The sequence below is a fragment of the Antechinus flavipes genome, chromosome 3 (genome assembly GCF_016432865.1).
Source record: "Antechinus flavipes isolate AdamAnt ecotype Samford, QLD, Australia chromosome 3, AdamAnt_v2, whole genome shotgun sequence".
NCBI classification, from domain to species: Eukaryota; Metazoa; Chordata; class Mammalia; order Dasyuromorphia; family Dasyuridae; genus Antechinus; species Antechinus flavipes.
The window spans coordinates 230,321,370-230,343,735 of record NC_067400.1 but is presented as its reverse complement, the minus strand read 5'-3'; the positions used below and the strand labels follow the sequence as shown (position 1 = coordinate 230,343,735).

The 22,366-nt window shown below is 32.3% G+C and overlaps 1 protein-coding gene across 1 annotated transcript in view; it reads right to left on the bottom strand.

Annotated features, from left to right (window-relative positions):
• OCA2 (OCA2 melanosomal transmembrane protein) overlaps positions 1-22,366 on the bottom strand; it is a 533,107-nt gene that overhangs the window by 404,527 nt on the left and 106,214 nt on the right. The window contains exons 11-14 of the mRNA XM_051990569.1: positions 20,763-20,819; positions 18,353-18,477; positions 13,148-13,286; positions 4,623-4,755 (exon numbers count right to left, since the gene is read on the bottom strand). Coding sequence (XP_051846529.1) covers positions 4,623-4,755; positions 13,148-13,286; positions 18,353-18,477; positions 20,763-20,819 — 454 coding nt within the window. The remainder of the gene's footprint in view (positions 1-4,622; positions 4,756-13,147; positions 13,287-18,352; positions 18,478-20,762; positions 20,820-22,366) is intronic.

Genomic DNA, 22,366 nt, shown 5'->3' with positions numbered 1-22,366 from the left:
ATATCACCAGAAAATAAAGGGCAAGAGAAAAAAAGACTTCTTTGTTCTTCAGAAAGGTTGGGCCTTTATTACTAGGCAAGGCTATTTATTAAAAAAAATAATAATTATAAATGCTTTTAAAGATAAACTAGCTCAAGAGTTAAATGAATAAAACTGGACCTAATGACTACTAGTATAGCCTTAATATTTGGATAACAAATTGAAATGCAGTTCCACTTACAACTTTTTCTATTATATTTTACAAATTTCCTTCAGGTTTTGATCTACATTTCACTGATCTTTTTCTTCTCCAGGATTCTATTGCACCAATAGTCATTCAACAATATCTACTTGAACAGTTTATTATTTCTAAATATATGATATCTGTGAACTTGGTGTGTATTTCTAGATTGTAAATTCAGTAAGGAAAAGAATCATACTTTCTTATAATTCAAAGTGCTCAGGACACTTTCAGAACTGGATTGGGTATTCAATAAATACTATGAAATTTTGGAATGAGCCATTTTAACAATTTCAGGTTCATCCTATTTTCTTTACATTCAGCTTCTATCATTGTCACCATCTTCATCAGACATTCAAACCCTGTACTCTAACTTTCCAGGTAAGATCTACCTTAAAGTAAAAGACCTTTGCACTCACAAAGAATGACTTCCAGATGCAAATTGAAGATGATGAAATAATTTCTGAGAACAAATTTCATACTCCTTTAGAAACCCATCCTTTCAGGATCTTGGAAAAATGCTATCTGAAATGACTCACAACTGTTTTCTACTATTACTACTATTTTTCAGCCTCAATGGAATGAAAGTTGTTGTTGTTTGTCCTTTGTTTTCTTTGTTTTAATTTTATTTATTTATTGTAGAATTAAATAGAAATAGGAAAAGAAAATAATCCCGTATGCACAGTAGAACATGAAAAGATTCAAAATAAAAAACAAATTTCCATTTCCAGAACTCCTATATAATAAATACTATTGAAATACTGTTCAATTGTCCATCTTTGCTTCCTGTAGGATCTATTTCATCATTTTTAACTTCAGTCTTTTTCCCCTTATTTCCCCCACAAAGAAAGCTACAATTAAATGAAGATATATTCATATGTATAAATATATATGTAAAAATAATATGTTGTATATGTACATGTATAGTTTATATACACATGCATATATACATGCAAATATTAATGCAAACATATATACATAGATATCAATAATCATATACATATATATTCATATGCATCTATTCAAGATTATATTATCCTTGTTTGTTCTCTGTTTCTCTGAAGGTGGATAATATCTTCCTTCATAACTTCCAATCTTCCCATATTTTTAACTAAAAAACTAAACTAAAAAGCTAAATTCAACTCTACCCCTGATTTTTGTTTTATGTTTGTGCATGTTTTTTTCTTTCCTATCCCTTCTAACTACTCTACTTTACTTTTACCTGCCACTTTGTCCTCCTATTACTTAACCTACCATCCCTCCAAGGATCCCTCCCCCATCCTGTTACTCAGTATCCTATTTCCATTAATCTAGACACCTAATTCTACTCTTATTAGTCTATACACTTTTTATTTCCCCTCCTCCATCTTATCCTATTCCCTCACTCTTTTTTATAAATTTAGAAAACTTTTATTCTCTTCTAAACATATATATTGTCTTTTCCTTAACACAGATCTGATGTGAATGAAATTCCCCCTAAAAATCCCTCTCTTATCTCCTCCTACCTACCTACCTATCCCTTTAGCTTCTTATTTCTTTCTGAATTTAGAAAACTTTTATATCTTTATCTATAAATAGATAGGTAGGTAGGTAGATAGATAGATAGATAGATAGATAGATAGATAGATAGATAGATAGATGTATTATTCCATCTCTAACCTATTCCCAATGAAAGTAGTGTTCCAAAACTCTCAGCTCTCCTCATCCATCTAATTCATCTGTCATTTATTCTTCTCACACTTCATTTTTATAAAATGATTACTCATTTTATCTTTTGCTACAGTTTTGTTTTTTAGATCACATCATACTCATTTCTACCCCAATCTTTCCTTCAAAGTATCCAATTATTAATGATAATCTTAGACATAAGTTTCTATTTCCTCGTATAAAACAAACATTTTGTTCTTAAGTCTCTTGTAAATTATCTTTGATGTTTACCTTGTATTTTTCTTGAATTTTGTGTATCAAATTTTCTATTAAGCTCAGGTCTTTTTTAACAAAATTCTGAAATTCTGGCAATTCACTAAATATACTTTTTTTCTTTCAGAATTGTATTTAACTTTGCTTGGTATGATATTTTCACCCACAACACCAGTTCTTTTGCTTTTTGATATATAGTGTTCCCAGACCTGCGTTCTTTTAAATGTAGTTGCTGCTAGGCTATGTCTTGTGTGATTCTAACTGTGGCTAAAGTGTATTTAATTTTTTCTTCTTGTTGCTCATAATAGTTTTTTCTTCACCTGGGGGTTTTGAAATTTGGATAAGATGTTCCTGTAGGTTTTCCACATAGAATTTCTTTTAGCAGGTAATTAACAGATTTTTTTTCTATTTCTACTTTATCCTCTTATTCTAACACTTGAGAATAATTTTCTTTAATTTTTTCTCATATTATTATATCAAGATTCTTTTTTTAATCATAGCTTCCAAGTAGTATAATTATCCTTATGTTTTGTCCTAATCTGTTTTCTAGATTAGTAATTTTTCTTGTGAGATACCTCACATTCTCTCCCATTTTTTCATTCTTTATATTGTTTTATTATTTCTTGGTCTTTTATGACTTTGCAGCTTCCTCTTGTCAAATTCTGATTTTCAAGTCTGTGATAAGACCAAAGTCAGAATAACTTGTGATGGCCTGTCATACAGTGAATGAACTTGGAATCTTCAGTGTTTAACCAAATTTCAAGCCAAGCATTTCATATCATCGATTTCAGCTTCATTTGAAGAAATTGTCTTTTAACATACATTTTAATGGGAGAAGTCTTCACATGTTTGGGGTAGATATCCCACTAATTCACCTTGTTGATTATTCTCACTCTAGCTTTACCTCTCTGCCAAGATGATTTACCAAGTTGTGGCCATTGCCCATGCTAGTGTTTTGGTGACAGTTGAGTATCAAGAAGACACCAAAGGTGAATAAGAAGCCTTTGAAAAGGATTCAGCAAGCCCTCACACCAGAGATACTAATCTTCCTCCAACACCCAAAGAAATAAAAACTACATATGAAGGGGAAAATGTCTATCCTGGATAACAACTGACTGCTGAATCACAATAGAAATACTTAGATCTCTAACTACTAATTATGAAATGAAAGTTAGGTGTCTTAGTAAAGATGAAGGAAATCAATGGCATTCAAAGCCAAGAAGATCTGGGTTCAACTACTTCTGCCCACAAGACATGCTGGCTTTCTGGTCCTGGGTCAATCATTTAGCTTCTTAATGCTTCATTTTAAAATTTTTAGAGAAAGTATCAAAACTACATAGTAAAGGCAGATTCCTCCCTGAAGAGTTCCTCATATCAATGAAATTTAAAAATTAAAGATCTATCCATGAAAAATGAAAAACAGATCATTACCTAAAGAGCACAATAATTAATAAAAAGCATGAAATAAATGAATTAAAATTTAAAACTACAAACTTTATGAATGCCAAAAATGGATGACCTCAAGTCAGCTGAAGTCCAATTAAAAAATAAAGGAAAATAGAGAAAATACAATATTGTCAGCAACTATCCAAATTTTGGCATAAGAATAATTTAAACATTCTCCAAATCCCAAGAGAAATAGCATTTCCCAAGCCATCTGGACAGCTTGCAGCTTTTCCAACTGTTAGACCTTCCCAAGAAAATTTAAAGTAAGAGAAAATGCCAAATATCACAATGACAAAATGTCTTCACCATGATTGAAATCACACCAGAGCATTTTAGGGCATTGCTATATTAAGGTAAAAAGACTGTAAGTGTAAGTTGTCCCATTAACAAGTGCTTATATTTAATGTGTTCCCTAACTTTCCTAGAAGATCTTTTAGTACAAAAATATCTCTACATCAGAAGGAAAAGAAAAGAGGGAACAGGCTCTTACTGTGTATATGCACTCATTTGATAATATAGACCTAGTCTTCATTTAAAATAGTGCTATTGTACTTAACATGTCAACACTGTAATTTGAATTATGGTATCTTTTTTATTTTAGTTGCATTTGAGCACTAGAACAACTGTCTATAATATGATCTACAAACCTTATATTTAAATTATAGTACATGATTTGAACTATAAATAATGGGCCTTTGAATTATCACAAAGGATATGAATGATAGTGTAGGACTAACTTTCTGGATTCCACTAATTCTATTAGAGAAACTGAAGGGCATATACTTAGGAAAATCAGAACTCATGGATTGAAAGCTATTGAACTTGCCTTTAATCAGAAAGAAGGAGCTACTCCAACCTCCACTTATATTAAGGAAACATTTTGGCAGGTGACATTTATCTCATCCTCTGCCCATAATTTTACGTTACATTTTTGTTCTAAAACTCATTTTCAAAGAGAATTAAATTGCTTTCCTGTCATTTTACAGGAAAAAAGGGAAATTTACAATGAATAATTCCCCCACTCTCTCAAACTTACCAACAATCTCACTCGGCTCCTTATTATAAAGCTTTTTATTCCAGTAAAGGAGTCTCAGGAAAGGAAAAGAGACGAAGAGAACAAGACAAATCCCAACGAACATGTGTGCTGTGAATCCAGCAAAATCCATTCCCTACAGGTAAAAAAAGAAAGGAAAACAGTAAAGCCTCAATATCAATATAGATGAAACATTACTGCTCTTCAGGAATTGCATTTTATAATTCAGTGAACATATTCATAGGAATCCCAAAATATCTGGACAAAAAACAATAAGAATCAGTCATTTTCTAAGATATTGTGAGAAATTTCCAAACACTTAAGTGAATTTTTCATTTTTTCTCAGCAATTTCCTATACAATACCACACAAAGCATTGATTAGAAAGACCCTTGAGAAAGAATTACTATTAGAAAATTAACAGATTGCTTTTAATCCATATAGTTTGCAATAAGTTAGTCATATCCACATACATATATGTATATATAAAACTATGCAAAAATTCACCTATGCAGATAGACATGCATTTCACATATATGAGTAAATACACATATAATATATACATTTGTGTTTGTCTACATGTTTAGTGTTTCAAAATATATATAACTCCATGAGCACTGGTACCACCCACATCAATTGATGAAGATCACAACCCCTCTATGACTAATTAAATAATTTTGAGGTATGGTTGTTACCAAAAATCATCATGATGTGGTGATTGATATTCTACTGATGATTCTTCCAAAAATCTTCCAAAAATTAGTCCAATCTTTGGACAATAAATACAAATCCATCACTGAGGTGATATTGAAGACCTTTCCACCTTGCTGGAAACAGTATTCTAGTGTCATAGGCTTTTGGAATTTAAGATTGTCTCTTTGCTTTGATGAGACAGGCAAGTAGAGCTTTAGTGGAAGAAGAAAATATATCAATGAGACAGAGACAGAGATAAAGAAAGACAGAGAGACAGAGACAGATAGAGACAGAAACAGAGAGCGACAAAGAGAGACCAAAAAAAAAAAAAAGAGAGACAGAAAGAATTGATTAATTTTTTGAATATGAACTTAAAAACTGACAAATGCTATAAAGTATGGCTTGATTTGCTGTTTTGTTGATAGAAAGTGATGAGAAAATGCTAAAAATGCAAATTAAACTTAAAAATGTGTCTTAAGTACATTTTATTCTCTTGTTGAACTGATTGTTAAACATATACCAACACAATATTAGATAGATATATTCCTATACACCAAGTTATAAACTATAGGATGAAATCTATCTTTTTATCAGGAAGCTACATTAATTACTCAAAGTTTTAGTCTTCAGAATCAATTAGGTCTCAATATATCTTAACAAAAAAAACCAGTCTACATACATGAGTGGAGATCCTGTTTGATATTCCTCCTATTGCATACACATTGCTTAATCTTCATCTTTGTTCACATGAACACTAAAGAAACAGCTATGTATAATTTTCAATAGGAAAGAGTAATCAAGGTACTCATTACTGTCTGGTTTGTATTTTTGTTGTAAATGTCAATCAAATGAAATAATATTTCTTCATTATGATCTTTTTTAGCAAGAATCTGAATTTTCTCTTGTAATTCTTTGAACATGAATCAGTTTAACTTAAAAGTTATAAATCATACATACAAATATTTCATAGATATAAACATAAATAATTTCTATTTTTCCCATTATATATGTAGGTATACATAGATATGTTTACATATAGATAGATAATGCATGCATGTATAAAAGTATATTGTAAACATAAATATGCAAAGCTATATGGTTATATAGTGAGATTGGTATATGTATATGCAGGTATACACACATATCTGTCACCCATTCATATTTTCTTATTTAGTATATATCACTTTTCCAATTTTTGTTTCTTTCTTGTTCATTATTTGTGACAGTATTCTGAGTAACTATCATTTAGTGAGAAAGGGCCAAACTAATAGGTATCAACCTAGAGTATAGATGTAGTTCTTCTTTCTGGGACTGAAACCAGAGAATCTAGTAGCTTTTCAACCAATACTCATTTTAAATAACAGCAAGGTTTATGGGGCAAATAGATCCAATTCTAATCTCTGTCCCATTCTTTCCTGTAAGATGAATGGACAAGATTCAAGAATTAGATATATGTATCCCCCCTTAAGTTATATAGTTAGGTATGCCATTTAGATTTACACATCTTATATGTGCATATTATATATGTAATACATATGTAGAAGCTCAATAAATGATCAGTATGAAGCAATAGCTGAAAACCTTGGGTGATCTTGGGCTGCATTTAGACAGGCATAACTTATAAGAGTAAAGTAGTCCCTCCGCATTCTGCTTTGATCAGATTATATCTGGATCTGAATTTTCTCTTGTAATTCTTTGATTTACAAAATCTGGAATATTATATTCAATTCCAGATACCACATTTAAGAATGATATTGAATAGCTGGAAAGATTTCAGAGAAAGTTAAACAGAAGGGAAAGCTTTGAATCTATACTATAAGAGGATCTCTTAAAAAACTGCAAATGTATAGTATGAAGGAAAAAAGACACAAGGGAAATAGTTTGTTTCAAGTAGAAGGAGGGAAGGGAGGAAGGAAGAAAGGAAAGGAAGGGAAGAAGGAAGGGAGGAAGGAAGGGAAGAAGGAAGGAAAAAAGGAAGGAAGGAAGAAAAAAGGAAGGAAGGAAGGAAGAAAAAAGAAAGGAAGGAAGGAAGGAAGAAAAGAAGAAAGGAAGAAGGAAGGAAGGAAAGAAGGAGGGAAAGAGGGAAAGAAGGAAGGAGAGAAGAAGGAAGGAAGGAGGAAAAAAGGAAGGAAGGAGGAAAAAAGGAAGAGAGAGGAAGGAAGGAAAGAGGAAGGAAGGGAGGGAAGAAGGAGGGAAGGGAGAGAGGGAGGAAGGAAAGAATAAAGGGAGGAAGGGAGGGAGGAAGAAAGGGAGGGAAGAGAGGGAGGAAAAAAGAAAGGGAGGAAGGAAGGGAAGGAGGAAGAAAGGGAGGGAAGGGAAAGGAAAGGGGAGGGGGAAGAGGGAGGAAAGAAGGAATATCCTGTTATATTACAGGACATTGCTCATTGGCTTGTTGTGAGGAAAACATCTATACATAACCTTATCATCTGTATTTTTCTTTCACTCTATTTATACTTCACAATTGTCCTCCAAGTTGTAAAAGACCCCAAGCTCTTTACTTTTCCTGTATTACTTAGCTCTCTATGTAGGGCCAGTTTCAGGACTGCTCTTGCTTTCCTTTCCTCTCCCCCTTTTTTTCCCCTTCTCTCTCTCTCTCCCCTAGGATTTCATGTAGAAATCATTGGAAAGATATAGAAAAAAAAGATCATAAAATTATGACTTTTAGAAGGAAATAATCCATGCAAATGTCATGCAAATTTTAATGCTGATTCTGATGCTAAGCTTTTTATGAATATATCTATAGGTTTCCTGCTGTTTTCATATAGCTCTGCAATTTCCTAGGGAAAGTCATTTTCTTAAAAATCCTGCATCAAAAACCATCCACAACAAGACTGATATGGTATAGTTCTTTTATTCCATCTTTTCCTACTTCTTTGTGATTATATTGTTATAACCCTCCCTCCATCTAGTTCTTTTCTTTTTGGTTCTATACTTTTCTCCTCAATTGAGCAGAGAATCTATAGTTATCCTGGAAAAAATGCTGCTAAATAATAGTAATAATTCACATTTATATAACACTTTACTGGTTTACAATGCACTTTCCTTACAATGGAGAAGCAATTAGCCAATTCCAGTGTAAAATGACAGTTATTGAAACTGAGATCTATTGAAACCTTGTAAGAATCTAGTCCCATTTGGCCACAAATCTTTCTTTACTAAAGAAAGTGATTCTGTACCAAATTCAAAAATCGTGTCTCCTAACAGCAAGATGCTCAGGCTGTTTCTTCATAAAGTCAAAATATTGAATCACTTAATTTTCTAAAAAACTGCTAAATAGAATGGGCAAAACATCCAAATAAATTTTGATGAATTTTTTTAAAGTTGAATCAGCTGAGCTGGCCAAATATATTGGCATCTCTAGGCAAACTCCAAGAGTTAAAGTAAAAGTTTATTGATCCATCTTAAAATTTCCATAGATTCCATATCTCTTCTCTCCATGGAAAGATAATAGGAATTAGAATTTTAAGGGACTTGAGAGATATTGTCCCCAATCCTTTCCCTTGCAACTAAGAAATCTGAGGGCCATAAAGCTGAAATGACTTGCTCGACATCACACAGACATCAAGGAAGAGCCTAGATTCCAACACCTCCTTATTCCAAAATCAAGGTTCTTTCTCTTATATTATGACAGAACTCATTTAACACTGGTATAAACAAGGTTTGCCAATAGTGGTCTGCCACTGTGGGTGTGGTTAGAGCTTGGCTTTGGATTTCAGTTGTCACTTCATTGACTTTTGAAGTTTTCATGGAAAAGGAATTTTTAAAAACATTTACCTGTAATCATAACTATTTGGGGAATGAAAGAAGAGATTAGGTAGTACATCATTTGACTTCAGGAGTTCTGAGCTATAGTTGGGGTAAAGCCCATCAGTGATCTGGTACCCATTTAGCAAGTAGAGGCTTATTAAGATGCCTAAGGAAGGCTGAACTACCCTAGATTAGAAAACAGAACTGATTGAAAGTTCTGGATGTTATCAATATTGGGATCAGGTTCCTGAGATGCTAACTGCACTTCCAGTCAGGACAAGATAGAGAGACTCAGTATCCAAAACAAAAACACAAGCAAACCAAAAAAAAAAAAAAGAGAGAGAGAATCATTCTACTATAATCTTAATAACTATAAATAAAAACACTAATTCAAAAGAAGAGATAAAATATTACATAGAATCTCTAATACCTAACAATGGTTGAGTCAAATGATTCAAAATAAAATGATTTCAATTGCTGGACTAAAGGAATAGTTTTTAATGGTTTGCTATTAACTTGGGCAGAAGGTGTCCAGTGGATAACTCTAGAATATACACTTAGTGTTGTGCTTTTTTTTTTTTTTTTACAATGGTTGGTATAAATATCTGAAAGATTTTTTTATGTCAGTAGGATTGTACTTGGAGAGCTGATGGGATGGCAGTGGGGAAAGGCAGGAGGCAAAGATAAGATAACAGGGATAAGGTTAAAAAAAACACTAAGAAAGAAAATAGTAAGGGAAATAAGATGGAGGTAAATTCGCAAATAATATTCTAACTTTGAATGCGAATGAGATGATTATAGGATCCCTCTTTGTGGTGGCAAATAACTTGAAATTTCAGAAATCCCCATCAATTAGGGAATGACTGAACAAGTTGTGGTATATGGTTGTGATGGAATACTACTCTGTGGTAAAAAATGATGAACTCATTGATCTTAGAAAGGCATGAAAAGGCTTACATGAACTGATGAAGAGTGAAGTGTATAGAACCAAGAGAACATTATATACAGTAAAAATAACATCATATTAAGAATGACTTTGAATGACTGTCACTATGACTATTATAAATATATTAATTAAAAATATAGAACATGTGAAGATAGATACTATCTGCATCCAGAAAAAAGAACTTATAAATAAAAGTATGTGAAGAATAATTTTAAAAATAAACTATATATGTGTATTATACACATACCTATTTGTTTATCATGATAGCCATCTCTAGGACAGGGCAGGGGGAGAGAAAAAAAAAGTGGGGGGAAAGAAACGCACATGGTTACTTTATTGCACATTTGGAAGAAATAGCAAGTTATACAGCGTGGATTTGCAGTTTTATATACAACAATCTTTTTATTGACCTATTTATGGAAATGCTTGTTTTATTCCATGAATTAATTTAAAAAATTTTAAATGGAGGAAATGTAAAAATTAATTAAAAATTAGTGATATAAAAGCATAGATGACATTTGTATATTCTTCTCTGGTAACAGCTGGAATATTTCTTTTTCAGTTCTGGGTACCACAATTCAAGAAGGACATTGATAAATTGGAGAGTGGATAAAGTAAGGTAGGCAAATTAGTGAAAGAACATGAGTCCATATCATAGGAGGATCAGATGAAAGAATAGGAATGTTTAGCCTAAAGAAGAGAAGACTCTGGAGGGACATGATAAATATCTTAAATTTTTTTGAGGCACTATCATACATAAGGGAGATTACATGTATTCAGTTTTGCCCTCAAAAGTGGAACCAGGCACAATAGATGCAAGTTGTAAAAACAGAACTTTAGGTTTGATGTAAGGAAAAGCTTCTGAACAATCAGAACTTTCCAAAAGTTGAATAAAATATATTGGGAAATGGTGGGTACCCTCTTCTTGGAGGTCTGTAAGTTGAAGCTGGATAAGAACTTGTCAAACATATTACATTCTATTAGGTTTTGGTTAGACTATCTGGTATCTGAGGTCCCTTGGAATTTCTCTAAATCTGTGAAAATGTTTTCACTCTGCATCCTCTTCTACATGTGGTTGATGCTCTATCTCTGGTTCTTTCTTCATTCCTTTTTTCCTTTCTTTCTGAAAGGGATTCTCCAAAGTTTTTCCTGATTTCACCTGCTGTGAAAGGAGTAGTCAGTAAACAAAGCAGAATGGCTTGGGATACACTCCCAGAAAGGAACTTTGTTTAAAAAAAAAACTGTCAAGAGCATGGCCCTCAGTTGCCACAGAAACAGTTAATGTCCCACTAAAGCAGGGGTTACTACTGATGAGGGGGTTTTAAGTAGCAGAGCAATATTATTCTGCTAGAAAATGCACAAGCCCTTTGGCATCTAGAGAGCAATTTCCCCCCCTTTAACCAGGCACTAAGAAGAGAATTAAAGAAGTATAAATTACACCCTGTAAGAGAACCATTCCTTTTGACTAAGACATTATTCATTCCAGGATCCCTCTTTTAAAATGTCAATATATAGGCAAGAAGAAGAAAGAGAATTACAGAGGAGTGCAGTGGGAGGACACAGAACACAAACTTTGCCTTCTACCCAATTTTGCCTACGTTTTAGCCTGCTCCTGAGGAGGCATTCCTAAGGACTACTGCAAAACCTAGTATTGATTTTCTTTATTACTGTATAAATTACATATTTACTATTTATTTTCCCTGTGAATATTTTCAAAATTAATTTCAAAGCTTAAAATAATTTTGGAAGACTTTTCCTTCCTACATTAGTCTGTTAATGAACATCCAAAGAACGCACATAAATATATGCCTCTTCTGGGATGCAAATATCTGCCTGCAATCTCATTACACTGTTGATAGCAAGGTCTTATAAATTAATCACTGCTGAAAAACACTTTTCCCTTGGAATTCATTTGTGACTTCATAGAGATAAGTATTGTCTTATCTTCTCACTGCTAATGAATAAATAGAAGCAGCTCAGATTTATCAACAAAGATCAGGCAGGGTATAGTTTTTTCTGAAGATAAAATTAACCCTGAACTTCTGAGGGTATCATATTCAATAAAAGGCAAGCAATTCAATTCTGTCTACTCTGATCTGGAAAGCAATGACCTGGAGTTTGCTACTCTGAAGGATGCTATATTGACAAAAATCCAGTGACATTGATCAGAGGGCTTATCCAAGCCCTGACCTCATCCTAAGTCTGAATCTTTGATGGGTCACAAGAAAAAATGAATTCTAAGGCTATTCATTCGAAAATGCCCTGCCTTTGGTCCATTACTACTAGATTTTAAATCTGGGAAGTTTCTACAGCAGCCTGTTAAATGACCCAAAAAACCATTGTGGAATATAAGGATGATTTAATATAAAGCACATAAATAGTATGGCTTCTCCCTTCTTTCCTCACATTCTGAATGACATAGTGCTGTACAAAAGTGGACTTTTCAGGTCAGTTTCATTATTCCAATTTCTGTTTTATGCATTCAAATGCAAGACTCCAAAGACAGCTTTAAAATAGTGTAGAACTAATTCTATTGTCCTCCAAGAAAGTCAATGTGCCTGGGAATGCACATTAATACCAATTAGGTACTAGCTTGGGGCAGCTTTATAAAGATAAACTATAGTATTCTCTTCCATCTTGTATCAGAGTATCATTTTTTATGTACTTAAAAAATAAAGATAGAGGGAACAGAGAGGAGCAGAGATCTGAAATAAAATCAGAAAAACCTTACTGGAACTAGGTCTTATGAAATATTTCTACTGAGAAGCCAACTCTTTCTATATAGTTATATATACATTAGTTTACCCAATCCATCTTTCTTTTTCTTCCTTCTTTATTTTCTTCCTTCTACCGTTCTTTTTTCTTTCTTTTTTCTTTCTCCCTTCTTTCCTTTTGTCTCAAATTATGTATCACAAATTAAACCAGTATGAGAATGATACGGTTTTAAACTACTTAACTCTTAATGTAAATATCAGCCAATCCACTGTTGAACTCTTAAGTTGTTCAAAAGCATAATCACAAAAAAATAAGGAGAAATTGTGCTTAGTTTCTAGCAAAGGTACCCCTAAGGATAAGAAGTATAAGGTGACAAGTAAGGCAATATCTGTATTTGTTTATGAAAATCCAATTATCTTGCTACATACCATCTTTCTCAGCTCCTGATTGGAAACAATAATCACATTTGGTGGATCCCCAACAGCTGTGGCAGCTCCTCCAATATTTGTAAAAATCACTTCTGCTATTAGGACATGCCTGGGATCAAGATTGAGCACCTCACATAACCTGTTGAAGAGGGAGGGAAATTAAATTGCTTGCTTAGCCTTTGATTAAATTGCCCTTCAGATTCTAAGAATCTTATAAGCCCAAATAAAAACAAACTTCATACTTAGGATGTAGAACACACTTATATGGACAAAACCAAAATTTAAAAAGATGAAAATTAATACATATGGGCAATAGCTAGCAGTCATAGATCATAGCTCTATATATCCAATTTCCCTATAATTCAGCATCCTTTTCTGTAAAAAGGTAAATAAACCCATTTCTCTGCCTCACAAATATGGTAGGAGAGTACAAATAGTGTGCTTTTATAGGTATGCAGGAATGGTAGTTTTGTAGGCAGTGGTAAAACCAGCATTTTTTATCCATAAAACAAGAGCTTTAAGTGAGACTGACTTTTTTGAATGAGGAAGTACTTGGGAACCAGATCTCCCCAGAGCAAATTGCAGCAGCAGCATAGGAAGCAACAATATCAGCAGCACTCACAGCACTAATAAACCCAGCTTGGGTTCCTAGATTACTTTTTATATTGCTTTGTTACCCTTGTTTTGCCCCAAAGTTGGATGGTTTCTAAAATACACTCCACCCATTCCCTGAATCCCCAGTTTGATGCATACTGAGCATCAGAACAATCCCTGATTCAGTCTAATGTTCCACATGTTTCTTTCTCCTGACTGGGAGATATTTAAGCATATTTATCACTAACAAATATTGTGGTCTGGAAACTCAGAGTGTTTTATGCCCCAGAGCAATAGGGAACGGAATCTTTAATAGTAATCTTTATTATCAGTTTTTTGGGAAAGGTTGGGCTTTATTCTCTTGGCAGATAGGTCACACAGTAGATAGAACACTGGAGCTAGAGTCAGGAAGACTTGACTTTAAATCTGGACTCAGATTCTTACTAGCTATGTGACCCTGGGCAAGTCACTTAACCCTGTTTGCCTCAGCTCCTTTACCTGGAGTTTGCTACTCTGAAGGATGCTATACTGACAAAAATCCAGTGACATTGATCAGAGGGCTTATCCAAGCCCTGACCTCATCCTAAGTCTGAATCTTTGATGGGTCATAAGAAAAAATGAATTCTAAGGCTGATATTAATTATAGGTAAATTGGATATATAGAGCTATGATCTATGACTGCTAGCTATTGCCCATATGTATTAATTTTCATCTTTTTAATGAGTTGAGGAAGAAATGGTAAACCACTCCCAGTATCCTTAGCAAGAAATCCTCAAATGGGAATGCAAAGAATTGGACATGACTGAAACAAATGGGCAATAAATAAGTCTGGAAAATAGACGTGGAGAGATCTTGTAGTCTCCTTTTTGTCTCCAGTGAATTAGTGAATTATCTTCAGGAACATAGCAAGATTCTCAATAAGAAACCAAGGATGCTTTCCAGGAACAGCATAGCCAGTCCCAAGAAGGGAAGAAGTCGTTCCATTTATTTGTGTTCTTATTCTTTAATAACTTATTTTCAACCTTAATTTCAATTAACCAAACAGTAGGAATCAGAGCACCAAAGTCCTGGGAAGGAATGTGCAACATGGTCCTTGGAAAATGTCAAACACAATAACCAACAATCAGAGAGAAATTACTACCGACTGTTCCAATGTTCATGAATTTGTTATAAACATCCAAACCACAATCAGTAGAAAAGTTTAAAAAAAAAGTCAGATGTTCAAAAAATGTACATTACAGAAAGTATGTGCAAAATCTTCAGGCAAAAACAGGATCCAGGATACTCTTAAACATTTGATATGAGTTTAGACTAAAAACATCAAGATTATACAACCAAAGTCTTTAGGTTCATAAAATTGTGCTTAGTTTGAATAAAAAAAGAAACAGACTTGTTTATTGACTTTAATATTAAGATGAGAAAATAAGTGTCCCTTGACCTTGGAGCTCAGAGTTCTTAAACCAATTAAAATGCTACTATGCATTAGAGGTGAAAAGCTGATGAAATTACCTACTCTGAGAGATGGAACATGGCAAAAAAGGTAAAAGCCCATATAAATTCACTGTTCATATAAACTCCATGGTGGAATTATAGAGATGGTAAGGATGTTTTGTGTGCAACTTTCGAAGTTGGCAACAGCATCTCTTAATGTCGTTGTCAGAAACAGAATAATGACTCAGATGCCTCATTGGTCTGATTCAGTCTAGTGTTTCATGTGTTCCTCTCTCACAGCTAGGAGGGGAATTTAAGTATGTTTACCACCAACAAATACTGTGCTCTGGGAAGTCAGAGAGTATTTTATGCTTTCAGAGTGATAGGGAACTAAATCCAGCTATTAATCTTTATTATCAGGAAAACAGGAGAATTTTTGGTCTATTTAATCTCCACAGTAATGACAGGATGCAATTACATTTGGAAAGTTATAGACAAAGGGCAAGAAGCTTAACATTTGAAGACATGAAAGTGCCCAGTATGGAAGATGTCCAAATATATACATGTATAAAATCTTTATTTTCTTTTAAGAATAATCATAAAGGTAATTATTGAGATAATTATAATGATAAAACTATATCATGAGAAAGTTGAGTTAGAGTTCTCAAAAAATCAATGTTTCTCTCATCCTATTACATTTAAAAGTCTTGTCTCTAAATCACATTCTCTTATTAAGACCAGATTTTTGAAGAGCTATCAATAATTTTTGCTTCTTCAGTAAATTATAATAATCCATCTAGTATGTGATCTCTCCAATGTGGATCCTTCCAACAATGAATATATATGCCTTCTTATCCTATGTAATTCTTTTCTGTTTCATTCATCATATTGGATTGATAGGAAACCAAGGTCTAAGAGATACTTCAAATATATCTTTCTTAACTTTTGAATTTGGAGTATACCTATAAACTAGTTATGGATCAGGCTAAGTCTGATCCGTGCAATCATGGAATAGTTGTAGCTGTATCAAACCTAAAACTGTATTATAAATCATCCAATCATCAGAAACATTTGGTACTGGCTAAGAAAGATCCCTGCTGTGGATCAGGGGAATAGATTAGCAACAAATGATAAAAATGATCAAGACCTATAGCAATCTAGTATTTGATAAATCCCCAAACTCCAACTTCTGGAATAAGAACTCACTATTTGACAAAAATTGCTAGGAAAACTGGAAAATAATATGTCAGAAACTCAACATAGACCTACATCCCACACTCCATACTAAAGTCTTCCAAAATCTCTAATCCTGGGAAAATCCTCCAAAATCTTTCACAGTACTCTGATGGTAGATAAGAAATTTAATGCTGAATCTTAGCAAGCAGGGATTATAAAAATCATTCAGATAATCTAGTGGTAAAAACTAAATTCAGATATTGAGATTCCTAGTCTTAAATATTTTCCTTTCTATTACTGATCCTAACCTCCTCCATCAATTCAAGAACAAACTCAACAAATCTTTGTTAAGTTTCTATTTTATGGAAGGCAATATGCTAGGCACTGATGATACAAAGATGGAGTATAACATAGCTCTTACTCTCAGAGAATAGACATCTAAAATGTATACAAAATAGGCAAGACATAAAGTGACATTAATGATATCAGGAGTAGTAACAATGGCTCATATTTACACGAAACATTTTCATTCCAACCTTGTGAGATGGTGTTCATTTGTTTCAGTTTTGTCCCACTCTTTATGACCCCATTTGGGTTTGTTATTTTTGCAAACATAGTGAGATGATTTTTCATTTCCTTTCCCAGCTCATTTTACAGATGAGGAAAATGAGGCACCTACCTCACAGGTTTGTTTGGAGGATCAAATGAGAGAACACATAGAAAAGATTTTGTAAATCTTAAAGTTCTACTTAAATGTTACCACTTTTATTACTTATACAAATGTTAATTTACTTATTTTACAAATAAGGAAACTGAGGCTCAGAAAAGATAAATGAACTGTGCATACACACAGCTACTAGGCAACAGGACTGGAATTTAGGCACAGATAATCAATTCCACATCCAAGGCTCTTGACACTATATTAAACAGCATCTGGAAGTAGAATGAAATTAAAAACAAAGAAACCCAAATGAAGACTTCTGGAAGGGCCTGAGGGCTTTAAAACTAGTTTTCTTTAAAGGGATTTAAAAGAAGAAGGGAAATGGGGTGGAGGGGGAGGTGCAGAGCTGGGAAATCCAAATATTTTAATTATACACAGTTTGAAATCGAGCTGTAAAAAATGGCAAAGAATTGTCTCCATGGATTATCATGTGCTGTCATCAAGAAAGATCCTATTTTTAAGTAAGGCCTTAAAGGACTACTCTTACCAAATTGTTGGAAACAAGAATGAGGAGAACCACAAGCAAAGGAGAAGAAAGCTTTTTCTTGTTTATTTTTCACTATAATTTCTCCAAGTCTGTGACATTTTCTGCAAGCTTAGTGTCACATCACCACCCTCACCACATCTCACAAAACTTTCTCCTGAAATTCTTTCTTTTGCTTCAAAAACAAATTCTAAACCCAGAAATATTCCCCTGCATTTTCTTGGCTAGCCATGTCTCCTTTCTTTTTTTTCAGTTTCACCTCAAAACTTCAGTGTAGGCCAAATGTAATTTAACTGTTTCCAAATTGCACAATGTTCTTGAAAGACAACTTTTGCAAAAATAAAATAAAATAAAATAAAACTCTTGATTTGGAATTTTTGTGTGCATTGAATTTCCATGACAAATTATGAGACACCACAAAGAGAGCTGTCCAGTTTATAATGTTACTATTGGTGGGATTAACTCCTTCTAAAATATCATAGATCCAAAGTATCAAAGCATTATTATGTCTGGTATAGGAAAAAGTAATAATCCATCAATTAACAAAAATTTATTAAGTTCCTTCTATGTTACTGGGGACACAAAGACAAAAATATATATTCTCTGCCCTCAAGAAACTTACATTCTATCAGGATGTGAGAAACCAAGATGGACATAAGAATCTTGCATTGATATTCAATTATTTAGAATTTAACATTTTTAGGTTATTCTCAGTTTTTGATCTGCATCAATATTAAAAATTTTCAGTCTGATCACTCATAAACTTGATTTTATGAAAGTAAATAGTCACATAGCTTACCTTATGGTAACAGGTGTAAAGAGCAGCATTGTGGTGACATTATCTAAAAATGCTGAAAAAATTGCAGCAATGAGACACAAAATAATGATCATTGCCCACACTCTGCCTCGAGATAGCCAGTATGCCTAATGAACACAAAAAGCAAAAGAAAAGCCCCCAGCATTAGAAATTTCCTGCAATACATAGTTGATTTCATTTGTAGAGACAAGTTTTCATGAGAGGCAATATAGTATAATGGAAAATCATCTGACCCAGTTTCTAATCTTGTTTTGAAAATAATAATAATAAATAGTATTTTTAGGAAACTTATTGGATGCCAATACTTAGTACTTTATAATACTTTACTTAAGACTTTACTCAAAGCACTACAGTACTGTACTCATGTGATCCAAACAAAGATTTAAAAATTAAAAGTTAATATAGCTCCTATAATCTTTGATGAGCTCAATCATACTGACTCCTCCATTAAATTTTGAATTCCTTAAGAATGACTTGGATTTTTGTGAGCATTTTTGTTCTTTGTTTGTATCCCTACCACTTAGTACAATGCCTGACATATTTTTATTGTTGCTCAGTCATTTCAAATATATCCAGCTCTTCATGACCCCATATGATGTTTCTTAGGTAGTTTGCTATTTCCTTCTCCAGCTCATTTTACATATGAGGAAAATGAGCCAAACAGGGTTAACTGATTTGCCCAGAGTCAAGTAGCCATTAAGTATCTAAGGTCAGATTTGACTTCCTTACTCTAACTGCCTAGCATACACTAGGTGCTTAATAAATACTGACAACTTTATTTAAAAGGAGCATTAGTCACAATAACTATACAATTTAAGTATACAATACTTCAATACTTAAAATACTTAAAAATAAATATGATAGAAGGCAAAATATAAAAACATGAAAGGATGTTTCCAGGGGAGAGTTTCAGACAAGATGCTATCAGAAAAACTAAGGAAGTTTCATATTGATAGCAAATGGTATCTGAAAGAAGGTTGCATTGTCTACTTTCAAGTAGAGAAGGATTTCAATAGATACAGATAGATAGAACAGAAGATAAAAAGATGCGATCAGAGAATAGCTAGCCATCCAATTTAGCTAGAAAATGGAGTAATAGAAAGGAACTACAATACAATATGGCTACATTAAAGCTGAAAAGGTTAGTTGGAGACAAATAAGAAAGGTTTTAATATGCCAGGCTGAAAAGTTTACATAAGATGATCTCTTTCAGTTCTAAATATATAATTCTAAAGTAAATATACTAAATGTTTTTGAGCACCTGCTCTGTTGTGTGGAACTCTTTATGACCCCATTTGGGGTTTTCTTGGCAAAGATATTGGAGTGTTTGGCTTTTGGATCACAATTATTATAGGAGAATATGTGTTCAAATCACTTCCAAATAGCAAAATGCATAGTTCCTAAACTCTGCTATCTAATCCATGTTGTTTCTAATCTGTGCCAGCCCAATTCAGCCTTTGACTATACAAATAATCCAATTTAGAAATTTGGGGAATACAATTTATGTTCTTCTCATCAGGGACCATATGCCACAAAAGTCAGCATTCTCACATTCTTTGAGTGGATCTATCAGAGCTTTAGAGGGACTTAGATGTTCCATTATATCCATGATTTCCTCACTATCCAAATAGTTTATTTTCTATAAACATTGCTAGTATAGTTTCACCAGAAGTGTAGAAAAAGAATCAAGTTGTTTTTTTTTTTAAGAAACTTGTTATTCATTTGCATTTAGTAGGTATTCAATAAATATTTTGATGTTTAAATAAATGAATCATGTTTCTTGTTTCCTGGTCTCACATTCTTTACACATTTAATGTTACCTTCAGAACTTTTAGTTTTTTCTGTAAATCAGAAAAGATCAGCTTAAAAAATTAAAATTATAATAATTTGCCATGGGAAAACTGGCAATATCATTGCTCAATCATTTGCAAGTATAATGAGTGGGGACCTGTGATTTTCTGTGAATTCATCTATAGTTAATCCCTGGAAATGAACCTTAGGAACATGCCGAGTATAAAATACTATGACAAAAAATTTTCTACTAAACAATATAGTAATCAGAAATGGATGACTTATAATATATTATATCACAGAAGAAAAGCAAAAAAATCATAGCTATGTTGATTTTCACTTACCATTGAAATGAAATTACACAAAACATTTAACCTGAATCTTCTTGCCTTTATCCACTCCTCTAGTTATTTATGAGAACAAAAACATCATAAGGACTATTAAACTTTTTTAGATGGTACTGCTCACTATTCTCAAAGAGACAATTTAAAAATAAGCAGTTTTTCTTATGATTTGTTTATAAAAGGCAATTGTGTTTGATAAACGTAACTATATAAATTCAGGAATATATGTGATTTCTAAATTGTACAAAAAAATTTACCTTTACTGCACAATAGTCAAAAAATCCAGTTTCTGAAAATATGGCCACTAAAATCATCTGTGGGGGGAAAGAAAATACCTGATCAAAACAAAGATATTTCTAAATTCAATTTTCATTTATATATATAATTATAAAATTTAAACAGATGAATGAAAATTTCTCTGTGATACCCACAGCTTTTGTCATCTGGATGGAGAAACACTAAAAACTTCTAACTACTAAAAAACAAGTGAAACAAGAATTTTCACTGTCACCATTACTATTTAATATAGAATTGGCAATATGAACTATAGCACTAAGGCAAAAAAAAAAAAAAAAAGAAAGTACAGATTAGAGAAGTTGGAGAAAAAATATGTTTGTAGACAAAAAATATTAAAAAAGAATATATTTAGAAAACCCTAAAAGTGGGGAAAAAATTGTTATTGAGACAAATTCAATACAATACAAGCAATAAAAATAAAACATAATACAAATAAAAAAGAATAGAACATGATGAATATGAAAGTGAAAGTTTAGAAATTGGAGAAAACATTTTAAAAACATTTTACATGTTTAATATTGTATTTAATATTACTTTGTAATAACTATAAATATGTATATAAATGTCATTTATATATAAATAAATTTAATTATAAATTTTAATATTTAACATTAATTAGTATTTTAAAGTCACCTTTTTTCATAATCATCTTGTTTAATCACATATAGGTATGTATGTATATTTATTTACACATGTGTATGCATATACATATATATCAATAGACTTAATGAAAAATAGAAATATTTTACTAGAATAAAGAATGATAGAAAGAAAGGCAGAAGCAGGGAAAAAACCCAGAAAATCACTATGTTTTTCAATTATATTTTATTAATATATTATTAATAATAATATAATATTAATTACATTTTCAAACTATCAGGAAAAGATGATCGATTTATAAGACAGATCAGGTGCCTTTAAATTGCCATATTTCCCAACCCTAGTAAAGAAGAAAATAGCATGACCGATATTTCAAGAAATAATATAATTTGTTAGAAATATTCAAAATAAGGAACAGTTTATAAGTGAATTGGATTCATAAAATATCAACATGGGTGAATCCAAAATATATGTGTATATTTATGTATATACTTGTATGTGTATATATACCCACATATATGTAATTGTCAAGTTCAACATTAACATAACAAAATATTATAAGCAATCATGAAGATATTTAAAAATATAAATTCTAATTTCATAGAATTTTTTCCACAAAAGCAAGAAATTGAAATAGGATATGCTAGAAATTGATATTCAGAACTTTATTTCTATATAAGCTTCCCAAGAAAGCTAAGCATTTTTTAAAAAATAAAATTTCAATTAAAATTCAAAATTACTCCGAGCAATTCGTAGAATGAAAGATTAATCTCAGAACACTGTGTGATGTGAAAAACCAGCAAAAGCACTGAAACTTTGGAACAACCTTACATCAATTGTTATAATCAATAGATACGTTATCATTGTGAGTAATTATTATTTCAATGCAATCACCATAAGAGATTAAAAATAACAGTATCACATTGGTTAACTAATAAATTAATGACAAAATTGGGCTTGAGGG